The 26,906-nt window shown below is 40.8% G+C and overlaps 4 protein-coding genes across 7 annotated transcripts in view; 1 reads left to right on the top strand and 3 right to left on the bottom strand.

Annotated features, from left to right (window-relative positions):
• Positions 1–8,175, bottom strand: part of LOC138953616 (serine-rich adhesin for platelets-like) — a 71,757-nt gene extending 63,582 nt beyond the window's left edge. The window contains exon 1 of the mRNA XM_070325491.1: positions 8,053–8,175. The gene's annotated coding sequence lies outside the window, so the exon portion shown is untranslated. The remainder of the gene's footprint in view (positions 1–8,052) is intronic.
• LOC138952726 (nucleolar and coiled-body phosphoprotein 1-like) lies at positions 8,084–10,374 on the bottom strand. The gene is made up of 2 exons (XM_070324437.1): positions 10,099–10,374; positions 8,084–9,613 (listed from the first exon to the last, which is right to left on the bottom strand). The coding sequence occupies exons 1-2, from the start codon at positions 10,372–10,374 to the stop codon at positions 8,084–8,086; spliced, it is 1,806 nt and encodes a 601-aa protein (XP_070180538.1).
• Positions 10,375–15,308: 4,934 nt separating this feature from the next.
• On the top strand, positions 15,309–21,468 carry LOC138953617 (centrosomal protein of 128 kDa-like). The gene is made up of 5 exons (XM_070325492.1): positions 15,309–15,463; positions 16,309–16,930; positions 17,759–17,907; positions 18,407–18,506; positions 19,179–21,468. The coding sequence occupies exons 2-5, from the start codon at positions 16,429–16,431 to the stop codon at positions 19,397–19,399; spliced, it is 972 nt and encodes a 323-aa protein (XP_070181593.1). The 5' UTR covers positions 15,309–15,463; positions 16,309–16,428; the 3' UTR covers positions 19,400–21,468.
• A 1,076-nt stretch (positions 21,469–22,544) lies between these two features.
• The window catches only part of LOC138953615 (leucine-rich repeat-containing protein 9-like), a 70,172-nt gene continuing 65,810 nt past the window's right edge, over positions 22,545–26,906 (bottom strand). For all 4 annotated transcript variants that reach the window (XM_070325487.1, XM_070325490.1, XM_070325489.1 and 1 more), the window contains one exon: positions 22,545–24,836. In XM_070325487.1, the coding sequence (XP_070181588.1) occupies positions 24,806–24,836 (31 nt within the window). In that variant the 3' untranslated portion in view covers positions 22,545–24,805. The remainder of the gene's footprint in view (positions 24,837–26,906) is intronic.

The raw sequence follows: 26,906 nt of genomic DNA, 5'->3' as shown, positions 1-26,906 counted from the left end.
AGTAAAAATGATTCCACTCAGTATTTTTCGCAACTGTTTTTTATAACAGTTCACAATAAAATCGTTCGTCTAATTTCTATTGAACTAGCTGTTGCAGGCCGAAGATGTTTTTCTTTTTTTCTTCTGAAAAACAAAGTATGTCAGATAAGGGACTCTCTCTCTCTTTCTCTGTCCCCCATTGACTAATTAACCATCTCTCCCTGTCTGTGCCTGTCTGTCTCTCTATCCTGGTTGTAGGTATAGCAGCAAGGAGTCTTGAAAGGCTGGTAGATTAGGACTTGAATTTGGTATTGGTAATTTGGTAATACAATGGAGCAATCTAATTTTACCGTTCAGTGTTCGTTGTTACCGTTGTCTATGAAAGGTCACAATAAAATAGTGTCATTTAATTTATATAAGAACTGCTTCATGCTGAAGATCTTTGTTTTGTGTAAAAACAAAATTAAGGTGGTTACATATATATATATTCTCTCTCTCTCTCTCTCTCTCTCTCTCTCTCTCTCTCTCTCTCTCTCTCTCTCTCTCTCTCTCTCTCTCTCTCTCTCTCTCTCTCTCTCTCTCTCTCTCTCTTTTCCGTTGATTAATATTAAAACCACCTCTGTCCCTCTATCTTAGACTCCTTGACACATCATCGTGGCAAGCAGACTTGAATTTGATTGAAAGCTGATGGAAAGCAGCAGCGCAATCTAACATAACCACAGTACTGTATTCTTGGTTACTGTTACTCATAAAAGGTCACAATAAAATCATGTCACTTAATTAATCATTACCATTCTGAGTTTTGTTTTTTTGAAAAAACTAAATGTCGGTGGCCAGACTCTCTCTCTCTCTCTCTCTCTCTCTCTCTCTCTCTGGCTGATCTGAGCAACTTCATTCCCAAATGAAAGATATAACTATGTCAATGTAATTCTGTAATTTTTGAGTTCTCCTTATGTAATTCCTTAAATGCACATTGTGTTGCATTCCATACAATGTATTTCTGTATTTTATATGATTCAATCTATATTTTGTACGTGCGTCCGTCTTTACGTGTTGTATAAAGGACAGGTTGGAAGAATAGGCTTTGCCTAAAACCTTTATCCTTTTGTAATAAAGTTCGAGTCTGAGTCTGAGTCTCTCTCTCTCCCTCTCTCTTATTCTCTCTCTCTCTCTCTCTCTCTCTCTCTCTCTCTCTCTCTCTCTCTCTCTCTCTCTCTCTCTCTCTCTCTCTCTCTCTCTCTCTCTCTCCAATGATTCCTAAACCATCTCTCTCTATCTATACCTATCTGTATCTTTCTCTCTCTCCCCTGGCTGCAAGGGCCATTACACTCCACCATTACCAGGAGAAAATAGTTTCTTCAACGCAAGCTGAGTGACAGTATTCTTGGTAGCTGTCCTATATATAAAAGGTCACATTAAATCATGTCGCTTAATTAATTACAGAAATAGCTCCAGGCCAAAGATCCTACGTTTCTGCAAAATAAAAACTGAGTAATGACTCTCACTCTCAGTCTCAATCTACCAGTGATTTATAAACCATCTCTCTATGTGGCTCTTTCTATCTAACTTTTAAGATTGTGGACACATTTTTGTGGCAAGCGAACCTGAATGTGTAGGAACTGGTGAAAAGCAATGGTGCAATCTAGCATTAACCACTCAATATTCTTGGTAACTGATGTTCATAAATGATCACCAAAAAAATCATCTCTCTTATTTCAAAGAAATAGCTCAAAAGGCCGAAGGTGAACGCTTTTTGAAAGAAAAAATAAGGCGGTGACCCCACCCCCCCCCCTCCCCCGGCCTCTCTCTATCTCTCTCTCAATCACTGGCTTTGGTTCTCTCTCTCAATCTAGCTCTCTCCCTCTCTCTCTCCTTCTTCTTCTTCGCCCCATTGATTAATAAACCATCTCTCTCTGTCTCTGCCTGTCTGTCTGTCTCGATCCCCTGGCAGTAGGTATAGCGGCAAGCAGTCTTGAAAGGCTGGTGGAAGGGAACGTACAGAGAACTCTTCGGCATTACCCAGGGAATTTATCCAAGCTAGTATTGATTCTGGCAGGCAGACTCTGAAAACACAATTTCCTGACCCTCTACTGGGCTCCAATAGCAGAGGAGCCACCGTGCCTCAATGCAGCGTGGGCGGGGAGCAAAATCTGATTCGATTTTCACAAAAGTACAAGTATGTATTGCTCCCTCAACAGGTCCATTCGGGAAGAACACGTACTGATCGAAAATAACATCAAGGCTCATTTTGGACTATAGCGGTTACACAGTATCTTTCAATCGATAGATGCATCACAATCAATCAATCAAACTGATCGAAAATAACATCAGGGCTCATTTTGGACTATAGCAGTTACACTGTATCTATCAATCGATGGATGCGTCAAAATCAATCGATCAATCCATTGTCATGCAGACATGTCATGTCCATTATTTTAACAAATCAACATAGTATAACTGAATAAAGACACCACTTTAGACGTCAGAAATACAAGGATATTAAGGCTGCTTCGTAGCCCCATGGCTGAATTTCGCACAAAACGCCCTTGATGGGATTTTTGTTTGTTTGTTAGTCTCTGACTCTCTGACTATATATAAGCACCCGACAGCCTACATGATAAACTTCAAAACAAGCTCTAATTTGACAATTTTTCAGTTGAGAAAATCAACCAGCCATACGGAAAGAATAATATACATTAATTGGATCTGTGATCCAAATATGGCTTTTGGTCAATCGAGATGGAAGTTTATTCCACAAGCCCGTATAAATAAACATATAAATATGTTATATTTGGATTAAAAACAAGCTCTGAAAATTAAAAATATAAAAATTATGATCAAAATTAAATTTTCGAAATCAATTTAAAAACACTTTCATCTTATTCCTTGTCGGTTCCTGATTCCAAAAACATATAGATATGATATGTTTGGATTGAAAACACGCTCAAAAAGTTAAAACGAAGAGAGGTACAGAAAAGCGTGCTATATCCTTCTCAGCGCAACTACTACCCCGCTCTTCTTGTCAATTTCACTGCCTTTGCCATGAGCGGTGGACTGACGATGCTACGAGTATACGGTCTTGCTGCGTTGCATTGCGTTCAGTTTCATTCTGTGAGTTCGACAGCTACTTGACTAAATGTTGTATTTTCGCCTTACGCGACTTGTTTTTCTTCCTTCCTTACATAATTGAAATAAAAATGGTTATTGTATCCTCAGACCTTTTATTCCTCTTCATGTCAGACCATTGGAAAATAAACAAGAAAATGAAGAAATGAATTGAATTTTCCTCTCATTTGTACATTGTAAACAACTTTCAGAAGTTTCTCCTCACTGCCGTAATGCACAATTGCGGCAGTCCCGTGGTGTAAGGACAGGTTTTTTTCTTGACTGATTGGTTTGCAAAATGACTGATTGATTCATGGCCGAGTCAATCAATGGACCTCTAGTGGACAAAACCCAAGCCAATCCCTGTGCCTGCACAATTATACTCAGGGCTGGATGTGAGGGAGGTTCCTAATGGTTCCGGACCCCCTCCTATCCTGCCCCCCCCCCCCCCCCTACTGGGCAAATGTACCTATTTTCCTCAGGAGAGACCCTAAATACCCCTGCCAAATGCTAAATTTCACCAGCATAGCCTCCTTGTTCAGCCAATGTACCTCTACCTCATTAGGGAAGCCCCCCCCCCCCCCCTCCCTTCTCATACACTGGTTCCAGCTCTGCTCAATACTAACAGATTCACTGTTTTTCAAGTCTCCAACCTCTTGAAGCAGAACCGTTCAACACTTTTTACAACTTAAGACAGGAAAGTGAGCCAAAGCAAACATCCAATACTCTTGGTTTACAAGCTGAATGAAGGAAAGGACTCGGTGATCAATTGTGCATCGAATTAGAATACTGCTGATGAAGCCAAGCCTTTTTAAGCCCTTTTCATCCTGACTCAATTCTATTTAAACATACTTGGGTGTGAAAGAACTTCACTAAAATTAGCCCCTGCAGCTTGACATAACCTGGACCAGAGCTGTAGACGGCAAACACTCTTTGCGAAGGTCTACAATCAATATCTGTGCCACGGAGCACCACCGCACCGACAGCTCAACGACTGCCAGCCCCGTGCAAAACCTACCCCTGGCAGCTAACACACACACACACACACTAAAAGAAAGGTCCACCAACTGACAGAGAGAAAAAAGTGCAAGACTTTATGGGTGAAGAGAACACCATTACCTCCCCTGCACAAACCAAATTAGGGAGATAGGGGTGAGACTGTAGCGGCTGATTATTGGCTACGCTGATGGAGCACACAATCAATCGCTAAGGGGGACACACCGGGGGAATGCAGGGAATTGTCTGCAAGTGGTAGACAAGATGGGGGATACGTCCCCCAGGACCCCGCCAGTCAGATCAATGATCGGTGGCAAGGTCCTCCTTCCTTCTACCCTATGTACTGGCCGATAAGTAACTGCAAGGAACCTACCGTTGACTACACTCATGTCCACGGTATAAAAAATTCATGGCTGTAGGGACTGAGGTATAAAAGTTGTGTTTTAGAGGATGTTTGTATTCTAAGACACAGGCTTTTTTTTTAAGAATCAAGAAACAAAAAGCACAGCCACAACACATTCACAAGGGCCCAAACTTATCCATCATTGAAGTGAACTAGCAAGATGCACAACAGACAAATAATACAGCGGAACCCCCACCCACCCACTCTCATCCCCCTTTTAATCTCAGAAAATCAGGTTTTAAAATGGAGGTACATTTACTGCAGTTATAAAGAAGAAATAAAACAAGTCGCGTAAGGCGAAATTACTACATTTATAGTCAAGCTGTGGAACTCACAGAATGAAATTGAACGCACTGCATTTTTTCACAATGACCGTAGTCCGCCGCTTGTGCATATTTTACGGAGTGAAACTGACGAGCCTGTTCAGCGCGGTAGTGGTTTCGCTGTGCTGCATAGCACGCTTTTCTGTACCTCTCTTCGTTTTAACTTTCTGAGCGTGTTTTTAATCCAAACATATCATATCTATATGTTTTTGGAATCAGGAACCGACAAGGAATAAGATGAAATTATTTTTAAATCGATTTCGGAAATTTAATTTTGATCATAATTTTTATATTTTTAATTTTCAGAGCTTGTTTGTAATCCAAATATAACATATTTATATGTTTTTGGAATCAGGAAATGATGTAGAATAAGATGAACGTAAATTTGGATCGTTTTACATAAAAAAAAATTATTACAATTTTCAGATTTTTAATGACCAAAGTCATTAATTAATTTTTAAGCCACAAAGCTGAAATGCAATACCGAAGTCCGGCCTTCGTCGAAGATTGCTTTACAAAAATGTCAATCAATTTGATTGAAAAATGAGGGTGTGACAGTGCCGCCTCAACTTTTACAAAAAGCCGGATATGACGTCATCAAAAGTATTTATCGAAAAAAAGAAAAAAACGTCCGGGGATATCATTCCCAGGAACTCTCATGTCAAATTTCATAAAGATCGGTCCAGTAGTTTGGTCTGAATCGCTCTAGCTCTACACACACACACGCACAGACAGACAGACAGACACACACACACACATACACCACGACCCTCGTCTCGATTCCCCGTTCTATGTTAAAACATTTAGTCAAAACCTGACTAAATGTAAAACATTAAGGTCTGAAAAGGGGGAGGTCTTTAAACAGGTTTTTTGTAAAAATAATGGGGTGGGGGTGTCCCATTGTACCAAAGGTATGAATACTTAGCTTTACTGACTTGTTCTAATTTAATGACTGAGTATTTCTATTCATAGCTGCTAAAAGCAACAGTCAACACAAATTCATCATGTATGCTCTGGGAAACATGTGACTGTGTGAGAAGGGAACCATATGATAAAAAGGCATAGAGAAATGATGCTTGCGACCTTTCTGTCTTTTAAAAAAAAAAACGTTTCTTTTATCATTAATATTATTATTATTGCGTGTATTATTGACCAAAGTAATCTTTTCTATAAGCTGCAAGAGCGCCTGTCATGCAAGGATTTATAGGTTTTGTCCCAAGGTCATTGAAGAGATCAATGCTTGGTAATGGTCACTGTCAGCGTTAGACTTCAACAAAGTAATACAAGAAGATTGTTTCTTTTTAGTTCCAGGCTGCAATGTGACATGGCACTCCCTCCCCCCTTCAACTTCTCATTGTCCTTCATTCATCGAGTTCTTAATTGGAAAGAACTCCCTCCCCCCCCACCTGCCCTCCCTCATTTCCCTCCGTGCAATGATTTCTAAATTAAAGAAAGAACACACCATCACCGTTCCCCCTCCACCCCAAGACCTGTCACCTCTTCTCTGAGTTGATTTCTCAATTTAAAATGAAAGAAAAGAAAGAAAAGACAAATGAAAGGTAAAAATAGGGGGTAAAACTAAAAGGAGATGAGAAACGAAGATCAAGAAAGGTCAATTTAGCAGCTTGTTTTTAATGTTACGTATTAGCTATATATATATATATATATATATATCCCATGACCTCCCTTCTTTGTCTCTGTTACTTCAGTATGGGTATATATGTTGTATTTTTATAGCTCAATAAATACATCATGGACTCCAAAAAATATATGATAGTGCAGATTCCGATTTGGGCAAAGGACTACTTTCCTCCCGACCTTTGACCTCGCGCCGAACAATGTGTGTATGAAGTTCTAAAATCGTATTGCACGGCTCAGAAAACCATATCAGTTGCACGCAAAAATGAATCTCAGAACTGATCTGATGTATGAGATGCAATAAGCAAAAGTTTCTTTCATTATGAAAGCAATGCAGGTCGAAAAAAACGAACATTCAACTTACAAGATAACCAGATGCTAGCGAACCAAAACAAAAACACAAGTACCCTCCCCTTGCATCGTTAGCAGACGACTTTTGAGAATCTGTCGGTAGTGTGTTTTGGTGTGCGCCTTCAGCTATCAAACATCGGCTGTTTCACGTGTTTTGCGAGCAAGTCTACTCTTTTGCCTGGCTCTGCAGTAAGTCCACATATTTTTCCGTAATCCAGTCATATTCCTTCAAAATGCAATCAATCGGCGGTAACAGACGTGTCGGTCGCGTTTTCCTCACACCCATACCAGTTTAAGTTCATCCATGCAAACACACTCGCAAAACAGTTTATCACGTAGATACATTTCAAATAGGGAGCAAATGGTTAAATCTAAACCTACATATTTGTTCCCTAAAATTTGCTTCTCTGTCAATAAGCCTAATTACACACGTTCGAGAAAAACAACGTGGAATCGATTCTGAATCGAGTAAGCCAAATGGGTCCCAAACCCGTTTCGCCCGTTCTGCCGACCTGAAACGCAAAACAAAAGAATTGTGCGCTTCAACTAAATTAATTTCTATTCGACTTCATTACTTTCTTGCAACTTATGAACCTTTACTTAAAGCTTTTAAATGGTCTGAAAGTAGTGTTACCGCGTACTTATCGATGCACTCATTCGTTTTATTTTTTCAGCGACGGTCACTTAGTTTAAGGTTGCAAAAGGGCTAAGTCTCGCTGGCAACAGTTTTACCCTGCACAGATCGCAACAGTGTAGTCTACACTTTGTGTTTGATGGTAGAATGGGATATACAGATTACAACACTCGTGGTTTTTTATATGGCTTGTATTTCAGTCAAGACCCAGCGGGAATATCAATCGAGAGCCACTCGCCAGAGGCTCGTGTCTCCCGATGATATTCATCCGCTGGGTCTTGACTGAAATACAAGCCATATAAAAAACCACTCGTGTTGTAACCTATACATATATATATATATATATATATATTGTTCTCTTGCTAAAAATGTGTCATTCCAGAATGACAGACCCCTCACAACAAATAAAGAAACAAAATTGACAGCTACCTATTGCTACAATAGTACCTTTTAAAAACAACATTCCAAGGAATAGTCATCCAAAAGTGCACCTTCATTGTGTATTTTTGTTGACCTAACATGTACAGACCAATAAATGGCAGAATGTGGTCTCTATGTTGGAGATGTCTGCAACTTGAAGGGGCTTTAGGTAACAGGTACCACTGCAATATAACAAGACTCACCTCAACAAAACAGCCCAAAAGATGTCTTCTCTCACTGGGAGTCAATGTCCACCAGCAGGTCACACTTAGAGGTCATCGGCTCAGAGCCCTTGTCTCCAGGGACGACATCTGGGGGTCGACGAGGTGGTGGGGGAGGTGGAGGAGGTCGACGTCGAGGAGGGATGGGTGGGGGCCGAGGAGCAGGCTCAGCCTTCTCTTCAACCTTGACCTCTTGCACCACCGGAGGGATGACTGTCTGGGAGGAGGCTGCCTCCCTGATTGCCTCGTCCGAGTCTGGGGTAGAGGGGCTCGGGGTGCTGCTACTGGCGGCCGACAGAGTCACTTCAATGTTGGCCGGCTTGCTTGCCACGCGCGGTTGAATGTTCACCGTCAGATACTCGTCAGCTTCTGCTTCTCCCTCGCTGTCAGAGGACAAGGCTATGCGATGTTCTTCAATGGCTTTTTGCACCTTTATTGTGTGTCCCGTCTGAGGCACCTGCACCGTGAGCTCAGGTTCAGGGAACACAGCCCAGCTGTCATCATCCTGAGTATTATCAGGATTGCCAGAGTCTTCAGCGTCCTTCTCCCCTTTGCAGTAGACCAGCTGCGTAGAGTCTTCTGAATCGATCCGTGAAGCTCGGCTCAACTTGGGAGACGAGGATGGAGAGAGAGTAGGAGGGATAAGAACTCTGCGGGGCGAGGGAGGGACTTGACCCACTTCGTCCACTACCAGAGCAGAGCGTGTGTGGCTGAAGAGAATCTCTTCATTGAATACAAAGCAGGAATCATCACCTTTTGAGACAGACTGTTTTCTGGCGTGACGGGGACTCTTTGGTTTGGAGGCAAACTCGCAGGGCAGAGAAATCTTCAGTTTTTCCTGGTAAGGAGATGCAGGAGACTGTTCAGGGGAACTGAGAATGTATTCATCGAGAGTGACAACGTTGATGGGGGTTGTGCTGCGTGGTCTGACGATGGGAGAAGTTTTGACTTGCAGTCTCTGCAGCCGCTTCTGGTACGCTTTTCGTTTGGAGGGAGATGCAATCTGTGTAGGGTCAAGGTCATCAGGATACAAATTCAAAGCATATTCATGGCTTTTGTCTCGCAGGATCAGGCGTCTCCTCGTCTGCGGAGTGTGGCCGGTGTCATCATCATCGTCGTAATCATCTTGGGTTGCTGAAGCAGAGGCTGAGACAGATCCTTTGATGGGCCTGAAGGTGAAAGCATCACTGCCAGAACCAGAGCTGGAGGAAGAGTCAGAGTCCTGATGCTGCAGCCAGGTTCCTTGGATCTTCCCTATCCTTGGAGGTGGAGGAGGTGGCTTAGCTGAAGCATCTGCATCCTGATCTTCTGAGTCTTTGCCTGAGGGGTCAGAACTGGACTCTCCTGCTGCTCCTAGCACTATTCCTTCCGCACAAGCAGCAGAAGGCTGCACTGCAAGCTTAACACCTCGGGTCGGGCTCTGGTTGGTCGGCGTGGGGGTGTTATCATCGTCAGCATCATCATCCTGCGGGTCTGGTTTGGGGAGATCCTTGTCAGGTTCCTTGCTGCCGTCTGTCACTTGGTCCTGCCTGCCCGCGTGGTCCTGCAGACATTAACATGGAAAAATAGTTTAAACGGGGAAATGTGGTCTTCTAAATCCAAAGTAAACTAAATATTATGGAGATTTGCTTGGTGTTAGTTTTCAGCCCTGAACTGAAAGAAGAACAGGCAATGGTTTAAACAAGAGGAGTGTTGCTTACAGTTCTAAAATCAATCAAACTTGTCCAATTTCACATCAATAAATGAATACAGTGGTACTCCGATGATCTCTATACATCTGAGAAAATCAGGTCTGAAAAAGTGAGTGTTAGGATGGAGGCAAATTTATATATATATGGTATGAACAGAAAATCTGAGAAAGCAAAGAGGGAAGGCGTGAAATCTAGGTCTTAAAATGGTGGTTCTACTGCACGAAGCATAATCAAATTGGGTAAATTTCATAGAAAGTTACTTTGTACTTAACGAAAGAAGGTTGAGAAGGAAGAATTCCTCAAGGAGGAAGAACATAGATCTCTACGATTCTCCTACCTGGTCCTGGCAGTGTGGGTCACCACCACCGGCCTTGCTGGCAGGACCTCTGCCCTTGGACTGTGCTCCCCCAATCTTTGTGGCGAGGGTGAGGGGCTGGGGGGCCCGTGTCTGCTGACCGCTAAGGTGGATGGGGGAGGAAGGCTGGGCAGGGGAGGTCTTCACTAGCTCCACATCCTCGTCACCAAGGTCGATGGTGTCGAAGGTCGCTAGTGGCGCTTTGAGGGCGATTGGAATGTAGAAGAAGTCTCGCTGCTGCTGGGGCAGTTTTTGCATAGCCGATTGCGGTACCTACATCTGGAAGTTAAATGAAGGATACAGTTGCTCAAAAATCAGATTTGTATTAACTATTACCTCAAAAATCACAACAGAAGCAGCTAAAACAACTTGTTGGTAATAGAGTAGACTAAAAAGTTCTACAGTAAAACCTCCCACTAGCGACCTTGAAAATGTCCACAAAAATTGGTCGTAAAAAGGAGGGGTCTTTATTGGGAGTTTGGGAGGTATAATTTTGTTTACAGGGGTGGCAACTGTTGGGCAGTTCAGTCTTGAAAGTTGTGTCCCTTATCCTATTTTTGTTCCCATTTGATGTGCATATGGATAAGCACGGTGTACGTGCATACACCACCGCACAGACTGGCAGACTTAAAACACACACACACACACACGCGCGCGGTCTTATATCTATGATTGACTCGGTGATTGACCCCGGGTAAGAAGGTCAGTGTCTGTAACCTGGGACAGGAGGAGTTTCCTCTCAGACATCAAAGGAGACCGTCCCATAGGTAAAACTTGCTCATTGGCAAGTATGGGTCATTGGCCCGAGGTCTCAGTTGGTGAGCACACACTCACAGAATAGGTACACATCAATTCATTATTGAGTTGTCGTTCTAACTGCCCCTAACCCAACCCCTCCCATCCCCCCCCCCCCCCCCCCCTACTTCGAGGGCAGTCATTCCATTGTGACAGCAATAGGTGAGAAGATGACAGCCGTGGGCCACTTGACTTGCACGCACCACTAACTACAGACTACCTCCCCTGACCGTCTTGATGCGTGACTAATGGCGTGCGTGTTCCACATGTGCTGCGTAATTACGAACTTTGACACTCACTGGTTAAAAGGTCAAAGTCGTTATTGACCCTAAATTGGTAGGTTGGTCATCGTTTTTGGGAGGTTAGTTACAGTGTGAAAAGCATCCGTGCCGAGAAATTCGGTCGGCAAAAGGAGCGGGTCGTTCTTGGGAGAGGTTGTTACTGGAGGTTCCACTGTATAAAGAACATTATTTTTCTCTGTTAACCAACAGCACTTTTATACTTAAATAAACTTGAATCATATTACCCCAGTAAATCATAAAGATAAAAAATTAAACTGAATTTACTCTCAGTCACAAACAGACAAAATGTTCGACTTTTATGTCTCCGTTATCGCTTTAATACTTGGTATTGTTTTGTACTGAACCTGATGTTTTCATTCATCTCAATAACATAACATGGTTTTTATTTATTTTTTAAATAATAATATTCAGATTTAACCAAATTTATACTTAAATACATTGTATCTGAAAAAACAAACAAACTGCTTAACCTAGAATAAGTTTCATGAAATATGTGTGATGTAAGTAACATGAGGCTGTTGCTTGGGAATTAACTGCTCCACCCCCCATTTAAAATTATTAGCAATATTACTCTCCCTGCTGGCCCCTATCCAATTCAATGTCAAAACACCAAAACAGAGACAGAGAGACAAAGAGAGAGATGGAGAGACTGACAGTGACACAGAGCTTTACCATCCAGAATTTGAATGAGCCATTATGTCGTGTCCATAGCTTGCAATAACAGTAACTGTAAGTGTAATATAAACAATTTACAATAAACAATCAAAAAAAGAATTACAATTTACAACATTTACAGCAACAACAAATGTTATAATAAATATTCATAGAGATCGATGTACAACAGATATAAACATGTATACATCAAAGGTCATGCCAAGAGTTACACCAGTTAAGGTTTAAGAGATACATGGAAATATGAACACAACACAGATCAAGCTATGCCAATCAAAATTTACAATTACAGGTTCATAAAAGTTTGCACATTATGCCACACAGCAATTATCGTTTTTTCCATCGCACATCTTGTACGAGAGTTGTTCTTTGCTACTGGTCACAAGTGGGGGTCAGCTCACACGGACGCATTTTTCAATACAGTCTAGGGGAGAAACTGGTCACAAAGCACCCAGTACATGCCAGAGAGATAGGAGAATCGGCACAATCAAAGAAAATACCAAAATCATTCAATAGATATGGAAATATTAAGATTTACAGTGAAAATGCCAGCAAAAATGGCGTCCAAAAACGGGAACGCACACTTGGTGCGTCTTTGAAGACTTACCTCCCGTTCTGTGTTGTTGATAATAGTCGTGTTTGTGCTGTTGTTGTTGAAATAGTATCTAATAAAACTGATGCAGTTCTTGAAATGTTGCAAATTATTGTTGTCTTTGTGAAATGCGAGAGTGTTCTGAGGCGTAATCTGCATACGGCTGATGTCCCACATAGGGTACCCCACTTCGATCAGCGTATCACTCCAAATGAGCTTCATAGCAGAAAAGCAGATACACTACCAACACACTGCATAACAGATCTACAAGTCTGAGCCAGAATCATTGAAATTTACTTTCTGTATAAAATATTGCAATCAAATTTGTTCACGATGTCCCACAAATAACGCAGGTTACCCTCGCCTTCGATTCAAAGTAACTCCAATCTGACTTAATTACAATCGAAACGCAGATGACGAACTGATTCACCACAAATTTGTGGTATTTTACACACAAATTTCAACTGTGTTGTTTCGCGATAAACAGCCATAAACAAACAAATGTGGCGCCGTCACGTCGCCTTGGAAGGAATAACGCAGGTGACCAAGGCTTGTTTCCGATACCTGTCTGGTTAAAATCATCGTTTTCACGAATGAAGGCTCTTTGGCAGATCTGGTGAGTTGAAAACTGTCTGAATGTTTCATTTAATGTCAAATGCGTACATTCTTGTCGATAGTGTTACCTTTAAGCTCATAAATGAAGTCAATCGTCGTGTTGTCCGAAAGTGACTTTTGTCAGCATAGAACTTACTGTGCTTTGATCATTGACTGAGAAGAATCTTCCGATGACACTAGTTCATTTCACTACGCGACTGCAGATCTGCAAGGAAACTTATGGCAGGGGAAATAAGCTTAACTGAAGACGAATAAGCGGAGTAACTGTTCTTTAGATCTTGTCGTCTGCTAGTCTGCTAGTAAGTAGTCTTCGGTCGTGTGAAAGTCACATCTATTTCGACTGTGCACATCGATCCGTGTAGTGAAATGTTGATCTTTGATGATTTGGCAACATAACTTCGCTAAATGTGCTTCGAGTGTATCTCTCCGTTAACCGCATTTGAAAACGTCTTTTAACAAGACCATGTTTCGACAGCCCAGACGGGGAGGATCCTCGATAGCTCACAGGGTATATAATGTTTTCCGCCGTTTTTTGAAGAATCCTTTCAAATTTGCTATTCCAAAAGTACCTTATGACACGACTCGAGTGGCAAAGAACATTCTCTGCAATTCCTGTCTCAGTCCGTGCAGCCGTTTCGGGTCCTATCGTCATCATACAAAAAACATACACACAGACACACAAGAACCAGCTTTAAAAGTTAGATTATGTAGGAACCATGTGAACCAGTGATTTTTTCTTATGTACAACAGATACTACAGTATTTCTGCTTTATGAAAAGCAATATTTCAAAAACAAAACTAGAGATTTGAATTTTGACCACTTTTCCCCCTTTCTGTCACCAGTACTGAAGAACAACTCACATCATTTCTTCTTTTGTTTTATTTCATACAATTCTAAGCATACCAACTGCATTCATTTAAACTTCTTTGTGTCATTTGATTCAATTTTAGTTTTTTTAATTCAAATCTAAAAATAATGCAAACAATTAACAAAAACACGCAGACAACGAACATGCACCTTCAATTTAATGTTTCATATAACCAGGGGCTCACATCCATGAGATGGCATAGGACAAATTTCCTGGACAATGCAAAAGCGATAGGACATTTGTCCCGAACAAAAACAAAATGAATAGGACCTTTTTTTTCTCGCAACAAAACGTACATTAACAGCATGGTTTTGTCTGCTTGGAGAGACACATCGTAGCAAATCAAACTACTGTAAATTGGAAAGTACTGACAATTTCCAGATCAAATGAAAGCATAATCGGACAATGACCACTTTGTGACAAAAACAATAGGACATATGTCCTATTGCATGAAAAATGTATAGGACATTTGAAAAAAATATCTGTGTATGTCCGATGTCCGACGTGGATGTGATTGTGAACCCCTGTATAATAGTTAATACTATATATATCTTCCATGTAACTTTCCAAATTATAATGGACATTTTGCAGTCAGCATCTACATTTTGTAATTCATTCACAATCATACTTTTTTTTATGAGTAATCAAAAACATGACTACATTTTTGAATTTGAGTAACAAAAAAACTAACATATAGGCCCACAGGAACACTAAGGATTGCAGGTTACACTTTCAGCCACACTTTATCAAGTTCTAGTCATTTAGATGCGTGATGCAGTAGAAAAGAGCAAGATACCAACACAACATACATAGCCTGTACCAAAATGGGAACGAAATCAATGACACACTCACACATAAGCAGGATTCGAAGAAAGGTCAAATGTGTCAACCAAGTGAAACAAGGCCGCATGTCAAGAAAATGAAGGAGGAAACGCAGCAACAGAACAGAACAACAAATAAAATACGGTACTAGGAAGAAACAAGCACTTGCAGTTGCAGGCACCCTCGCAGGTGGGCGCGCCGGTTCGGCGGCTGTCGACTCAACTACCCCCCTGCTGCCACATTTCTGTGACTGTTGCCTTCTGTTTCACCAAGTCCCCACCGTCTCTTCCAGTCACCCGCGGCACTCTGAGCGATATGTCACCAACCTATCGATCTGCATTCAACTTACCACGCGCTCAGAAAAATCCCTTCGAAGAGAGGAAGCTATTAGCTTATGCTGATTCCAAGGAATGAGACAAGATCCATTATTGATCGATTTCAGCAGTTGCGAGTCTGCTCGACCCGCCATATTGTTTACGGAAGTAGCGTAGGCACAGATAATCATGACGTAAATCGCAAGTGCGTCCCTTCGCTATGGGCCGTGACCAATGTAAACTAATGGCAGGTGGTGTGTTTGAACAGGAATTATGACAAATCATCCCGCTGAGCCCGTGTTCAAACAATCCTTATTCACATTAAGCACGGAGGAGTAGCTACTGGATCCTACGCTAGAGTTTCTGGTATCTTGGCCTTTTTGTGTTGACGTTCGAGTGTAGATTTAGCGTACGATCCCCTGTTCGGTGTACCCAGTACTTGACATATTTTTTCGTCTACTGTGGTATCAAAGCCAGCGTGGATTGTCATGCGTACCATTGTTTCTTTATTGTTTTTTCGTGTTGGTCTGTTTTATATGAGGTACCTGTTGTGTTTTCAATGCCTGATTTACAACCTTTGTGAGTGTGTTTGGGGAGGGCAGATGTAAAGGAATCAGTACTGGATCTGGATCTGGATCTGGATGTAGTACATTGCAGTAGCCAATAATGGCTGTCGTCGCAATGGGCGAGAGAGCGCAGCGTGACGGAGTTTAAAAACTTTCTATACATGCATGCCCTTCCAGGTTGTCAGTGATGATCCACAAGCACCCCGTAAACAAACAAAAAAGATATGAATTAAAGTACCATTTTTTTTTCACGTAGGAAGACGGTGTATTGGGTCCCTTTTTAATTAATTCACTATTCTGATGAATCTGAGAATATGTCAGTTGTCACAACAAAGATCCCCCCCCCCCCCCCTTAATTTGGTCAGCGTATGATTCCTTGGACAACATGACTGTTTGTTGATTTGTTGCAGAAAGAGTTTCATTATATTTTATTTATTTATTTATTATGGGGAGCTTATATTCTGACTCTGAGTTGTTTAAATGTATATAAATATATTTATATACATTTCTAGTGTACTTGGAATTCATTGAGGGTTGTAAAATTAAAATAGCATGATTTTTTAATGTCAGGGAAAGAATGTTTGGTTCTAGCTTTACTAACACTAAGTAACAAGATGAGTGAACTGTCATTTATTCTTTTTTCAGGTATTGGCTCAATAGGTGACACAAACAAGAATAAATGGAGCATGAAATGTATAGTCCAGTTAGCAAATATTACACTACTTAGTCTACTCAAGTAGCTCAACATTAACTTGTGCAAACATCATGGCTACTGTACGGAGACCCTCCAAGAGCCTCCCTCGGTGGAGTAAACTAAAAGAACAACAGGCCAAGCAAGCGGCAGAACCACCGCCCATTTCGCAGAGAACTCTAGACAGAGTGACCAAAGAAAGAGATGACCTGAAGAAAAAGTTGGATGCTTCTCTCAAACACATGACTGAACTGAAAAGGACTATACGCAATATAGCCAAGAAAGCCATGGATGTGGCAAACCCTACTCCATTTTTGACGGGGTCAGAGAAAGATCCTAGTGACATGACAGAAGAGGAGGTGATAGAAATGATCGGTAAACTGGTGCCTGCAGAGAAGAATGAGTCCTTTGAGTCCAGGATTGAGGAACTTGAAACCAGGATAACACTGCTGAGTGGAGAGCTAGGGAAACTCTTTAAGCTAAAACTGAACTTGGAGGATGGTCTGAATGAGTTGAGTTCGTGTCAGGATTTGAATACCATGCGGGACACAGTGAAACAGTTAAGATATCAAAGCAGTGAGTCTAAGTCAAGTTTGTGTGGGACAATGTGTGTGTTTGTTTGTCTGTCTGCTTGCCTTGTCTTTTCCGCTATGCTTGTCAGACTGTCTGCTGGTTTATGTGACTGTGTCTTTGTACACCCTGCACTCACAGCTGCACATTCTAAGGATTAATTCTTTATACAAATAATAATGATAATAATAATACGAATATTTGTAACGCGCACATATCTCACCAACAGGCGACTCAAGGCGCACATACACTCATTCATACACACGGAGACTTAAAGTCACTAACACACACACACCATCAACCATTAAATATGTACAGTTATTCAGGGTGGGCAGTGTAGAATGCATGGATTATTTGGGAAAAAGGAATGTCTTGAGTGCAGATTTGAATGATTCGAGGGACTGTTGTTGACGGAGGGGGAGAGGTAGTGTGTTCCATTGGCTAGGTGCTTGAAAGAAAATGAGCGTTGACCTGCTGTTTTGAGTTTGGTGTGGGGGATGTTGAGCTTAAGGGAGTCGGCAGATGATCTGAGTGCTCGTGAAGGGACATAGAGAGAGAGAGAGAGTCAGAGAGATAGGCAGGGGCGAGACCATGGAGGCATAATTTTGTAGGTGAGAGTGTAATTGTTACTCAAAGGTCAAATGTTGTGATTTAAAAAAAATTTTTTTTAGTGTTATAGTGTACTAAGTACTCTTTTGCTAATCTCTGGGTTCTGTTATCCTCTACATTATGTTAGTTTCTGTATTTCCTTCTTTTTTTTTGTTTTAAATTACTTGACACATTTTCAGTCGGGTAAACTTGTGAAAATGTAACCCAATGTTTTTTATCTAACAGTTGCCACAAAACTCTTTGCTGGAGATTCATTAAAGCTGGATGGCTTGGAGGAGGAAGAAAAAAGCAGAGACAGCCCTTCTTCCGACAGATCAAAGCACATGGGTATTCCTTCACAAGTCCAGATTAACCTGGAACCAGTGGATATACCGGTAAGCATCTGGAATACTTCTTCTCCAAGATTGTTTGTATTGTTATAATATATATGTGTAAGGCCAAGAAGTTGTTGTTTTTTCTTTTCTTTTTTCTTTCTTAGCTTGAAGTAGGGAGAGGAGGCACTATTCTTTTCTATTCAAAGGGTAAATTTAAGTTTTGAGTCTTTCATTTTTAAGCAAAACAAACATTGTGAAGTTTTGTATGTGACATACAGTCAGAAGAGTGCTTTTTAGACCACACACAGACACAAACACCACATGCATACAGACACACAGGCATGCATACACACACACACAAACACAGACAAACAGACAGCCACACACACCGCTCCCCCCCCCCCCCCACACACACACAGATTTTTGTTTTATCAGAGGGACCTCAAATCAAACATTTTACTGCTCTAGCAATACAATGCTCATAGGCAAGAGTCATACGTGATTGTATTGCATGCATCAACTGAAAACTGATTCTATAGTGTCATTGTTCTTTCCTCAGCCAAGCAAGACACGGAAAGCCCCAGACACACACATCAAGAATATGCAGCCAGAGCTGAGACAGTTGGTAATACAGGAGCTCAGTCTGTACAAAGGCAGTGGTGGGTTATATTCATTTTCCTGTTGTACAAGTTCTTGTGTGTGTGTGTGTGTGTTTGCAGGTGCATTCCGTGATTGGAATGTTAAGAATGTGTGGCACATTTGTTTGTTTGGGTTTAAAAGTCGGGGATGGTAGATAAGGAGAGAGGTGGAAGTGGTACTAGGTGTTGTCAAAAGGTTATGTGCATTCCTTTCAGGCAGTCTTTTGGGGAGGATGTTAATTAAAGATGCCTTGTTATGTGATCCCTTACAGTTCTTATAATAGACTTTCAATTATTGGGCTGGCATGTGACTCTATTTATTTGCAGTTACTGAGGGTTTAAAAAAAAAAGAAAAGTTAATGCTGGTGTAGTCTTTTTTCCGCCAGTGAACAACAGCATCGTTTTGATTAACTGATTTCAGATTTATGACAGCTTGTAATCTGTCCATTGACAAAAGTGACATGCACCACCTTACCCTTAACAATCTATCTTCATTGGTGTCAGTATGTGTTGTTCTGAAGAGCTACCACCATTATGTGGTGCAAGTAATCATTTAAATGATAACACCACCACTCAAGTGAAGTGATTGCATTGATATTGTCATGGACAACTTCATAAAGATGCATTCTTACCAAGCTATAGCTGTAACTGAATGGCATCAACTAATACTGTACCATTTGCTGATTACAACAGGTTCTGACTGGCGAATGTTTGCGCAGCGGGTGGGTGTACCCGACTCTCTCATCGAGCAGTGGCAGCAGATGAAGGTCCATCAACCGATGAGGAACGCGCTTGGCGTGTGGGCAGCATCACCAGGGGCAACCGTACGCATCCTTCATCGTCACCTGGTCTCCCCGCAAATGAGATGTGTCTTGCTGGCAAAACGTGTTAGTGATTATTACCAAGTGGACTGATTACTTATTAGTGATTATTACCAGTGGACTGATCAACATAAAGTGAACGAGGATATCATTGAACTCATAAAAAGACGAACCAAAGGCAATAGATAAACCACAGGAGCTTGTATAAAGGTGTCTGGCTGGGAGCGATTTATAGTTGAAGTTCCATCCTGCTTGTTACAGTCAAACCTGTCCCTGAAGACCACCCAAGTGAATGACCAAAAGTTGTCGTTAAAGACAGATGGTCGTTATAACCAGGTGAATTATATGGGGAGAAAAACTTGTTGGGGATCTTATGGAGTGACGGTAATGAGCAGCTGGTTGTATTTGAGAGGTGTTCACCAGGGCAGGTTTGACTATATCAGGAGGTTTTATGGGAAGGTGTCTTGATTGACTGGCTCTAACAAGCCAGCTATTTAATTGATGAAAGCTCCTGTGATGTAAATTCTTAGTATAAAAACAGTATTAAAACTAATGTGTGCAGTTGAATTTTCCTTTTATATATTACTATATTTGATATTATACTTGAATTTTTGTGCTCGAGTGTGTGTGTGTGTGTTGATTTAATAATAGTTAAGATTTTATCGATGTTAGACAATGATCGATGCCAGCACTCCTGTTCATTTTTAATTGCATACATGTATACGCATCAGCATTATTTTTATTTGACAAAAAGATAGTTCCAACTCTGCCGCAATAAATTTTATTGCAATGTGTCAACTTTTAAGTGTCACATACATAATGCACTGTTCACCTCTCTCACATATCTCTTTTACAATACTTCATGTATACCTGTGACTTTTCAACGAATGAATACGATACGTGTTACATTTCTTGCCTCAAGTTTAACTGTTTTAAGTGTTTCTTTTTGCAGTACTGCATGATTTCAAAGCATTTATCATTATCAGGGATCTATATTTAGAATTTCTTTGTATCAGTCTATAATTGTTTTATTGTTTATAGTACTCAGATTTGTTTGAAATGTGTCATTTGCTCCTTGTCTCCTTGTTCCCACCCCCCCCCCCCCCCCTCCCCCTCTCTATTCCATATATCCAAAAAAGCAGTCATGTCTTATCATCTACATGCATGTAAACTGCAGCTGACTTTTTTTTTTTATACATATATGTAACCGAGTGCCGAAACACCACAATCACCTTTGGAAGCGAAGTCCAATCAAACAGGATTGAGAATGTTAGGGCTAATTTCTTAGCCATATAAAAACTGTTATGCAAACCCGAAGGTTTTATGAACCTACAGAGAGACAAAAGCCGCCAGACCCCATCACAAACAGAACTCTACAATCCACAGGTGTTGCCTACTTCAAAGGCGAACAACTCTGCAGAGTCTGCTGTGAAGGGCGACGGTAGTCTCCCTGTCACATATACATTACAGGTAAATGTTGACCTTTACTTTAGTCGAAAAAGTTATAACTTGTAACTCTGGTGAAGTCTTCAACGTCTGTTTTATCTTATTACCTGATGCACCGAGCCACAGAGCTAATCTTGTTTCTGAATTTAATTCCCAGATACTAAAGTTTAATGTATGTAAATGCTGGTGCAAACATTTGCACTATTTAGTCGAGTTGCAATGTATCCACACATGGGCGATTCAATTTGATTATGTAGAGCTGCAAGTGGTATTTACACAGGTCATAATGATAAATGAACCATAATGGGTCATAATTAATGTTTGACATGTTAGTGTATTTGTATTGTGCCATGTCCTGACAAACTGTGCTTGCATGTTTCTGTACCAAAGAATTGACATAGTGTACCAGCCCGTGTGATATCTTTTACCGAGTCTAGGCCTACATAATTACTGTTTGTCGTTAATTCTGTACAAATTTGTTATGTTCAGTCAGAGAAGTGTGTGTTAATTAATGTATGCATGCCTGTGTGTGTACCTGTGTGTGTACCTGTGTGTGTACCTGTGTGTGTGTCTGGAGGGGGGTATTTGTTTTTGTGTGTAAAAAGAAATGATAGGAGACAGAACTCGGTGGTTCCCAAAATGTATTTGTACTTTATGTGCCGTTTACTTCCGTAAAGATATATAGAATTAGAACTCCCAAATACATGTAACTTGTGAAAGTTTATTGCAGACACAAAGTACCCATGCAGAGCAATAGAATGTACAAGTAAACAAATATACACACTTTTTTGTAGAATATTCTGAGGTGTTTGCACATGTACCAACAAGAAGTTTGCATGCCTGGAGTCACATTCATTTCATCCCAAAGCGATTTGTTTGATATTTATTATTCTTTGCAAGTGTGGTGTGCAATATATTTTATTGCTGTTTTGTTTACAGTACTTAGTATGCATATTTTTGTTAGTTTGCAATTTGTATGCCATTCCTGTGTCAGACGATTAAATAAAATACCACACAAAAATCAGCGCATCAAAATGTTCTTTTTCACTGTGTGTTCAAAGAAACAACTTGCACTGGAATATAACTCATGGTAGACAGCCCAGGATCATTGCAGGGAAAATTCTTGCACTCACAGAAGTACCATATAATAGGTGTTTGATAAAATTAAAATTAAAATAACCTTGCTCTGAAATGTAACTTACAATCACATGTCTGGACGGAAAATCCTATACACATTCAGAAATACCATTTGTGTTTGATGAATAAAAAACTAAAATAATATTAAAAATAAATACAAGAATTAATAAAATAAATATAAATGAATAAATAAACAAATGAATAAATAAATAAATGAACAAATAAATAGATCCCTGCACCTTGAGTCAGAGTTTGGAGATACGCGCACGATATAAGACTTCATATAACAAATATATATAAACACAAGTAAAAAAAAAAAAATCTTAATAAATAAAACAAACACAAATAAATAAATAAAAAACGCTCGCGCTGGACCCGAGTACTCTTCAGACTGGCTCGCTCCCCCAGTATGAAAGTTTTTGTCTTGTGCACGTTTAAGACCAAGTGATTGCTTTGTGTGAATTACAGGCATTCCCCTTTGCTATATAAGTACATTGTATGCGAGCCGAGGATGTGCGTGGTGACTGGCCTTTCTCTTTTATTTGATCACAGTGAAAAATATACTGCCTACCCTCTTCATAACTGGTGAACTGGTGGCCCACGAAGTTCTTTTACTGTCCTGGCTCGCGGATTCTTGCATTTATCACGCCCCAGGTAGTTTTACCAAATTCTTTAATGTAAAGTGAAGGTAAAAGATTGAAACATATGTAAACAAAGGAAACCATAAGAAACAATACAAATTAATATGATAAGAATCAAAACACAAAATCGCGACCTCTAAACCACCGCAGTCGCGACCGAGCAACCAACGCTTGGTAGAAAATGGGGTACACAAAAAATCAAATTATTCAAACACACAATGCGCAAAGCCTGGCAAATCGTATCACACGAGATGCATGCTTTTTATGACGCTATATTTCTCGTCACTGTGTGACGTGTTCGGCTGTTCTATCAGCTCAATGGCTGCGTGTTGCCCCGTCGGTGTAAATTCCTCCTACGGCCAAGTCGTTTTTGTGGTTTATTTCGCATTTAGGTCCCAGGTAACATTATGAAGTTTTAATACGATCAATCGGACCTATTATCAAGTTAGTGTATCAACTTTTGAACGAACTGCGCCCAGTAGTTTCCCAGCAATAAGCTGTTAAGTCGAGACAGACAGACACACAATTAAAGTCTGCTGAGCCCAAGTACTAGCGTACTCGGGGATAAATATTTAATCAAAGGACTGAAAAAAGTTATGACACTTCAACATACAGTCTGTGCTTCATTATATTAATGATAAATGTGGTGTAATGTGCAAGATTTACAGATGTCACAGAAAAGATTTTGGACAATCAACCATGAATGTGACGTACACTAAAAGAAAAGTCAATCCATTACCTGTGTGCGAGTGTGTGTGTGTGTGTGTGTGTGTGAGTTTTGTAATGTATTATACTGCAATGTGTTGTAATTTATAATCGTGTGAATGAGATGTAAACAATTATATTTTTGTGTGTAGTAAATTTCCATGAAAATTGCAAAGTGCTCTGAGCAGGGTTTAACCCTGGATTTATGCGCTCTAGAAGTATTATACATTATTATTATTATTATTATTATTACCTGAAAAGCGATCCTCACTGATAAAAGAGATACATGCCTTAATATTACACTTACTCTGAAACACAAATATTTGTTTAATATTTGCATTCTTGAGGACGTTGGAAAAATGTGGTACCTGATATCAAAATGGTGTCACCATTACCCAGTAATGTTCAATATGAGCTATAGAGAATACTACATGGCTTGTATGTCGTACCAAATTTACACAAGTTTTTTTTTTAAATATTGAACTGCGAGCGAAAGCGAGCTGTTCACTATTTGAAAAAGCAAGGAGTGTAAGTCTGGTACGAAACAGCAAGCCATGTAGTATTCTGTTTATCCTACATACTGTACTTACGTGTATTTCACTGAAAATTTTGTCCTGCAGTCGAGGCAGCTAAATTGAAGACGCTTGTTTTGAAACCTCGATCTCTTCTAAAGCCTCGTGCAATCTATTACGTCAAAGCAAAGAAACGTCACTCCGAAAGTGTGGCGTGACGTGTTAGTTTAAAATAATCATCGAGGGTAATTAGCGAGAGCAATTTTTGTTTCTATAATGACGTTTGTCTCGGTGACTTTGGCATCATAAGCAGTGGAAAAACAGACTTGCTTGACATGACCTCATTTACATGATATACACACGTGTGATTTGAACGATTATTATCTCACGAGTGTCTCTCTCACGTATGTAGGATCTAGGATAAATCAATATTCACAATAAAGCAAGGCAGATCCAACATTTATCATGCCCCTCATTTACTAAACTGGACGGCAGAACTACTCAACAACAAAAACATTCACATACCAGATCACAGATTGAATGATGCAAACATTCACACAAGGCAGGAAGGTGATTTCAACATTAATACTGTACTGAACCAAAAAGGAAAAAGTTGACCAACATTTACATACAATCACAGCGAAACACAACCTTTAGAATTATGTATGTTTAATGCACATCACTTCTCATCCTTGTAAATCCCGAGCAGTGAAAATTATAGTATTTTTGCTCACTGCTTGAGAATATTGCTCTGTATGTAAATCAATATAATAATGTACTCCCCAAGAAAAGGAAACTTTTACAACTCAGATGGAAGCATCCTTCAAATGAACTAAGCTTCATAAAAGAACATGCAGGTTAATCCCATGCATAAACACACACGCGCAGCTATTAAACTGACACCCCTGTACATTTTTGATTGAATAAATATCACTGGAAGAATAGGACCAAAATACTGGTGGATCTGCTTTCATAAAATACTGTCGGATCTGCTTTCATTGCTAGCTCCAGGCCCCTTCTCACAACCTGTGATGCGGATCCCCTGTGCAGTGTTCACATCAGCGCCTGTTGGACCTTTGTTGATTCATCCTGTAGAGAATACACAGTCAAGAGATGTCAGTTATAACAAAGTGAATTTAAGTTTATCCTTAATGAACTTTCTTTCTTGCTTTGTTTCTTGCTTGCTTCTTTTCTTCCTTTCTTTCAATCAATCTTTCAACCAAGGACATTGGATAATATCCCTGGGGTAAGCGTGCAGCAATCACTCACAGTACTCAATATTTTGTTATCTTTGTTCCTGCATGCGTGTATTTGGGTTTTGCAAGCCCTGCGACTTCTGGTATGAGCTTGGTATCTTTATCATGTGCATATACATGGGTGAGTTTAAATACATGGAAGATTCACACCTACAAAGTTAAATCTTGGAAATAAATTCCTCATTGAAGTGGAATCAAACCCATGCTGATTGCGGCATATTAATGATAGAATGAATACCCGCTTCGCCGGGTAGCCGGCTTCGCCGGGAAGAAATACTTAGAGCCGTACGCCGGCTTTGCCGGGTCCGAACAATGGACCCGCCAAGCTTAGGTCCCTCCCAGATTCGTGGAATGGGAACAGCACGAAAATGATTCAGTGGCCATAATGCCATTCCTGACCATATCGAGTCCCATCCTTGTCGACGAATGTAACCGTGTTAATCACCTTTGGAGGCGAACTCCACTCAAACAGGACTGAGCAAGTTATGGCTTCTCAAAGGAAGGCCAGTACATAAAATTACACAAAAGCCGCCAGACCACATCACAAACAGAACTGAAGAATGCACAGGTGTTGCTCATATAGAGACACACACACACACACACACACACACAAAAACACAGAGAAGCCGTATCTATAGAGAGATAGATGACAGTGTATTTTTCGCGTGGCTATAAATTGATTCGACCTTTGCACTTTTACAGTGAGGATAATTTACGGGTCCAATTTACGTTCTGTACACTGCGTTGACCTTCTAAAAATAGTAAGAGTAACAGAACGCCGGGAATATCCGAAGACGCTCCACTCACTATGAGTGCACCATACGAAGGAAGGGAGGTAAACGCTGAAAACCTGGAGAATATGAGAAGATAAGGAAGAGTTACTTATAATGGTGAAATGAACACAAAAACAAAAATCTGTTCAGCGCTGCGCGCTGAGAGCACGTGTTGAAATATCTCATCGATGATATTGTGTCCGGGGTGTAGCTGAATACGGTGTCCAAATTTGAAAAAGATCCACCGAGAACTTTGGCGTTGTGATGTGGTGTAGCGGCTATGGTGTGTCGGTATGGGGGCCCGGGTAGCTGAGGTGGAACCAAAATAGCTGAGGTGGAACCAAAATCGGTTCAGCGCTGCGCGCTGAGAGCACGTGTTGAAATATCTCATCGATGAGGTTGTGTCCGGGGTCTCTCTGAATAAGCCCACCAAATTTGAAGCAGATCCATCGAGAACTTTGGGCGTGCATGGCGAATACACAAATACACAAACACACAGATACACAAACACACAGACAGACACAAGTCGTATATATATATAGATAGTAAAGCAAGCGCACTACCGACTCTGTGAGCTACGTCCCTATATAGGTGTCTTCTTCAGCGATCTAGAAATTCTGGTGACGTGTAAGATCATTTGCCCATTTGGGTTCCCCACACTATACTCAGAGAGCAAAGTCAGCTTCACTCCGCTTTCGTTGGGAAGGCATGCTGGGTATTTTCGTGTTTCCATAACCCACCAAACTCAACATGGATTTCAGGATCTTTTCCGTGCGTACTTGGTCTTGTGCTTGTGTGTACACACAAAGGGGGTTAAGTCACTAGCAGGTGTGCACATAAGTTGACCTGGGAGATCGGAAAAATCTCCACTCTTATCCCACCAGGCGGCAGCGACCGGGATTCGAACACACGACCTCCCGATTAGGAGGCCAACGTCTTACCACTGCGCCACTTCACCCGTCGGTATATAGGTGTAACTGTTGATGGTCCCAGTACGTGTTATGGCCCATGCCCCATTCTCTCTCCTTCTCCTTTCCAATAAACAATTACAGTGGAGTCCAGCTATAACGAACCTGGGTATAACGAAATCCCGCTTTTAATGAACTGCCATTGATTTCCCGGCAGACAGC

Source organism: Littorina saxatilis, linkage group LG17 (assembly GCF_037325665.1).
Source record: "Littorina saxatilis isolate snail1 linkage group LG17, US_GU_Lsax_2.0, whole genome shotgun sequence".
Classification (NCBI taxonomy): domain Eukaryota; kingdom Metazoa; phylum Mollusca; class Gastropoda; order Littorinimorpha; family Littorinidae; genus Littorina; species Littorina saxatilis.
Note: the sequence above shows the minus strand (reverse complement) of the source record. Positions and strands in the feature narration are given on the sequence as shown.

Bases quoted from the DNA above. Each gene is read 5' to 3' on its own strand.
- LOC138952726 (XM_070324437.1), bottom strand. From the start codon at position 10,374: ATGCAAAAACTGCCCCAGCAGCAGCGAGACTTCTTCTACATTCCAATC. The intron at 9,614-10,098 runs GTAGGAGAATCG...TAATGTCTGCAG, and splicing joins ACCCACACTGCCAGGACCAG to GACCACGCGGGCAGGCAGGA.
- LOC138953617 (XM_070325492.1), top strand. From the start codon at position 16,429: ATGGCTACTGTACGGAGACCCTCCAAGAGCCTCCCTCGGTGGAGTAAA. The intron at 16,931-17,758 runs GTGAGTCTAAGT...TTTATCTAACAG, and splicing joins ACAGTTAAGATATCAAAGCA to TTGCCACAAAACTCTTTGCT. The intron at 18,507-19,178 runs GTGGGTTATATT...TGATTACAACAG, and splicing joins CAGTCTGTACAAAGGCAGTG to GTTCTGACTGGCGAATGTTT.